At 29.7% G+C, this 4,912-nt stretch overlaps 1 protein-coding gene across 2 annotated transcripts in view; it reads right to left on the bottom strand.

The window, feature by feature from the left end:
* Positions 1-4,912, bottom strand: part of LOC106459870 (serine/threonine-protein kinase PRP4 homolog) — a 96,013-nt gene that overhangs the window by 36,388 nt on the left and 54,713 nt on the right. For both annotated transcript variants that reach the window (XM_022386430.1, XM_013919543.2), the window contains exon 11: positions 1,574-1,727. In XM_022386430.1, the coding sequence (XP_022242138.1) occupies positions 1,574-1,727 (154 nt within the window). The remainder of the gene's footprint in view (positions 1-1,573; positions 1,728-4,912) is intronic.

Below are 4,912 nucleotides of genomic sequence, written 5' to 3'. Positions count from 1 at the left end.
CCGCAGTCTTTGTAACAGTTAAAAGCTCACTTGCACCGAGAATGGCGTCAGATAATGTTTCAACAAATTAGACGTTTAACTGGCAGTATGCGGCGCAGGGTTGCAGTAGTCATCCAAGCAAACGGTGGATATACCCGATATTGACTTTTCGATGACTAATTATCAATGAGTGGGTCATGATTGACATTTTGTAATGTGATTTGACAATTCAATAACGTTTTTGAGCTTTCACTGACAATACTTATTAAAGATAATTTTAAGCGTGAAAACTGTCCATATTTTGATGTCATGATATGTAAATTAAAATTTTTATTTACGGTGATAATAATGCATAATTTCATTTGATAAACACGTTTAGATTGAATGGTAATTTATAATCAGTCACAAGAACGTCGAATCTGAATCACTTGAAAAAAACACGGGGGTGCTTAACTTTTTTCCAGGTGTATATATATATATATATATATATATTTTACCTAACTTAACCTTGACTAACCTAAAGAGATCCATATTTTTTCCACTGGTGTAATAATTAATAAATAAAGATGAAACATGAAAAACAAGAAATAAAACACTTACCGTGTCTTCTTTTTTTTCCTGTCAACTGTCGAAGACATTTAACCCTACTTTTTTATACTAATGGTAGTAATGCACTAAATAATTTTTATATAATTAAATAATGCACAAAGAACATAGAATAACAACATGCAAAAAGCAGACAATTTTCTCTAACTATTACAATTTTTCTGGTTTTCTAACTATGCAAAACGAGCTGTTACAAATTCATCCAAGCTAGTCGATATCTTTCTTGTGGGAAGAAAGCTTGTACTAAAAGAGAAATTGATAATTCTCTGTTCAGAATATAATATAATATGTCATTTGATAGATAAAACCTTGACTTTATATTGGTTATAGATAAGATTATTGAGGACTTTATAAAATATTGCCTTATAAAATTAAGATCTTAAAACTTATATATTATTAAAATATGGATTATTAGCTACAATTTTATGCTATATTAATTGGTATTACATAAACAAAGTATAGTTTAATAAAATTTTGAATGTAAACCCCTAAAACCTCGTGACATGCACAGTAAATGATGCCCGGGCAGAGAGGGTTAATGAGTTATTTATATTTCTTTATCAGTACACTTGCATTTGTCCAGCATCATTAAGTTGCTTATCCATGTTCTATGTATGTTTTTAAAACTTCACCTGCTGCCAAGAGAAAAACTTCTATAGTGCTCCAATAAATTTGCACACTCAATATTAAAGCTTTACTTATAATAACTAATATAATAAACAGTAATCATGTTTAGCCTTGAATATAATTGTTTCTAATAGTTTTTCCTAATTTACACACAAATTGCATGGAAAAAATATATAATATAATCTATTTAATATCCATAACATGACAGTAATAAATAAAACAAAATACAACTATTTCAGATTCATAAATTGAATCATAAGTAGCAAATAATGCTGTGATTCACTGCATGCAAAATTATAAATTGCATTTATCATTGTTAGATTTAAGAACAGGAATACTAAGAAAAGTAATTTAAACTTACCAAAATGTTGTCAGGCTTGATATCAGCATGTAAAATATTGCACTTTTTCAATAACTTTAGGGCCAGAAGGAGTTGCTGGCTGTAGGAACGCACTGCTTTAATGTGCAGACCAACATCTTTACCATACTTTTTTAAAACTTCCCGAAGATTCATACTGAAACAAGAAAAACAACTGTAGTTGTGGTTGACTGAGATAGAACAGAATTAGAAATATATCTTATATTCATTGATTAATTACGAAAAAAAAAGAAATTTAACTTTGAAATAAGGAAAAGCTAGTGAATTCTGTCAAATCAGTTTGATTATAAACAATTTTTACACAATTTAAAAAAATAATTGGAAAATACCATTCTTTCTATAATATCTAATGCTACAAAAATTATCTAGAAAATATTATTTTTAATGTACAAGAAAAACCAAGTACACTTAAAAAATTTGCCATAAATTACAAACTTTTAGCCCCAGCTTTTTTAAACTTTTCCAACTAATTTTAGCAGAGGTAACGAGAAGTTTCAAAACACCAAACAGCCACAAAGCTTATAAAGTAAAATATTTTTGATAGTTACCTTGAAAATAAATTAGATGGAACTCATAAAATAACAAATACTTAAGTCACTGCTAGAAGCAGGAAAACATGAGAACTGGGTTGAAAACAACTAAACTCTTGATAAGAGCTGAAGAAGATAGGCATTTCAATTGTAATCCAAAAATTATTAATAAAAAATGTCATGTAACATCAATAGCATATTTAAAAAACATAATTTGATATTTTTTTTTTTTTAAAAAGTTCCTAAAACAAATTTAAATTTTAAAATTAGGCTTAGCAGCATAACATGGCAAAAATGATGTAACTCTTAATTATATGTGACATAACCTTTTATTCCTGCAGTATGGTAAAAAATTGTGCACAATAGATTAAAAGCATGAAACTTTACATGTCAATAAGTATGGTGGTACTGATAATTTTCAAACACAGACCCACATTAATTCTACTCAAGACAGCCACCATGATTTCCAGAGAACAAAAAATCTTGTGGTTTAAACTTGTTAATTTTGTTTGTCCGTTGAATTCTGTCCCAAAATAGTCAAGATGGCCACCACACAATCTTTGGACATAAATTTGAGCCTATGAATAATGGCAAACATACTACAAAAAAGTATCTTCAGACAGAGAACCACTTTAATGTAAAATAAGGATCACATCTAAAATGGCTATCAAGAATGTTTTTCAAATGTAGTCAAATATGCTGATAACAATTTGTACTTTGGGTTACAACACAAAGCTATGCATAATGACATAGATACTGATCATTTTCAATTAAAATATCACCTGAATTCAGTTAAAAATGACCACTAATCTTTAATAAAATTATAGATTCTTAACAATATAAAATTATACAGCAAAATGTTATTATTATTATTTTTTATTACTCTGGTCACAATACCCACTACATTTACATAATGCACGGTGCACTGATTTTCAGTACAAACACCTCCTTCTAAATCCATTTCCTATTTTGTTGTCGTAATTCAGAAGCTTCAGTCAGGAGTTAGCTGATTCTGTGAGCAGTGTCCAAAATTTGAATGACATGGCATTTCTGGTGCTTTGATTAAGGACTAGCCCTAACAATATCCAGCTTGAAATACCAATCACTTCATATGTGGAACAAAGATGCACTAGTAATCAAAATAAGTTCAACTGACCTTCCTTTCTTTGTGAACATGTATTTCTGGTCCAGGTCTGTTGTCGTAAAGACAACAGTTTTATCCCTACAAAAAACCCACAAAGCATGCAGGGTCACGCATTATGGCAGAAATAGAGTCATCTGATGGGGAAGAACTTAAAATCAAAAAGCTGAAGCGATCAATTCATAAGCAGACAAAATATCATATGCATTTTTCTTTCCTTTGCATTGAACAAAAATCTGGTCACACTCAGTAAATGCATGAAAACATCTTTGGCAGATTTAAACACTAAGGCAATATCAGATTCCACCTTTATCTCCACAATGTAAGATATCAACTTTTCCACAGCTAAGCCATGCAGCTTTCTTTGTTCATCATCCGGCATTTCCGACAGATTGTCCCAAGTAAAAAGTATCTTGCAAAATCATATTACCTGCATACCTGCACCAAGCTTTGTAAAACATGCACATATTTGCTTACAAAAATCTTAAATGTTGAAGCTTGATGAAGTTTAACCATCATCACAAACAAGGCATCTTTCCTGGGATATGACAGGAGTTTCAACAAAGAAATCCCATCTTGTGGATTTTTTATCTATCATTTTCTCAGACCTCTGAAGTTTAAAGTTGTTATACTTATATCCACAACTACAGCACAACTTAGCTTCTTACAATTTGATGATTGATTGCAAATATTTGCTTACTTCTATCTATTCAATGACAAGAGACAGGCAAACATCCTAATGAGCTAAACTTGTATATATTACTCGGAAGATTTTCATACACTGTTTCTTTAATTGATCTCAAAGATTCAGAAGGATACAAGAAATGTGCTGTCATTCTTTCCTGACACAAAACTCAACTCAGTCTATAGCTAGTATTCTTTTAGAAGAACCTAGTAGAATCCTAGGCTCAACCATCTTTACTGATTTTAACATACAATTACTTCAAAAAAACCTAAAAACTACAGACAGTTATTTGGTAACTTATCTATTTTAGCATCTGGTTATTGATCTGGAACTTTATCAGAAAAATAAAATGTTTTTAAACACAAATTATAATCATTGATTGTTTTATGTCATTTGTCACTGTCCTTGTGAAGGCACCAAAGTCAACAGAACAAAGAGAAATTAGTATGTGTGTGTGTGTGTGTGTTTAATACTTGCCATTGTATATTGTACCATATTGTCATATAACTCTTTTATATATATTATATTGACCTTTCAGCCATGCCTGGATAACAATACAGAAGCTACAATGATGTTATTTTGAGTAACAAATCTCTGTACGGGTTTCATTAATTTGAACGATTTTGTAAGCATGTTAAAAAATAATAAATATATATAAATGTATAATGTTATGAGATTTAAGCTATTTAGTCTAAACATTTATGTTTTTGTGTTATAATTTACAGTCACTCTAGTATGAAAAAGGCATAATTTATATTTATTTCCTAATGGTTATGAGATTGGTCAAATTGACCAAACTTGTACAGAGATTCATAATTGAAGATAACAGATAAGATATAAAGTTTTTTCTTGAGAAACGTTTGATAATTATCTGGAGATTATAAAGACTTTTATGTGAAATTTGAAAATTTTCTGATACATAAAAGTATGTTTAATCTTAAAATCAACATTACTTTGCATGTTGG

Source organism: Limulus polyphemus, unplaced genomic scaffold, assembly GCF_000517525.1.
Source record: "Limulus polyphemus unplaced genomic scaffold, Limulus_polyphemus-2.1.2 Scaffold671, whole genome shotgun sequence".
NCBI classification, from domain to species: domain Eukaryota; kingdom Metazoa; phylum Arthropoda; class Merostomata; order Xiphosura; family Limulidae; genus Limulus; species Limulus polyphemus.
This window is presented reverse-complemented; position numbering and strand designations above follow the sequence as displayed.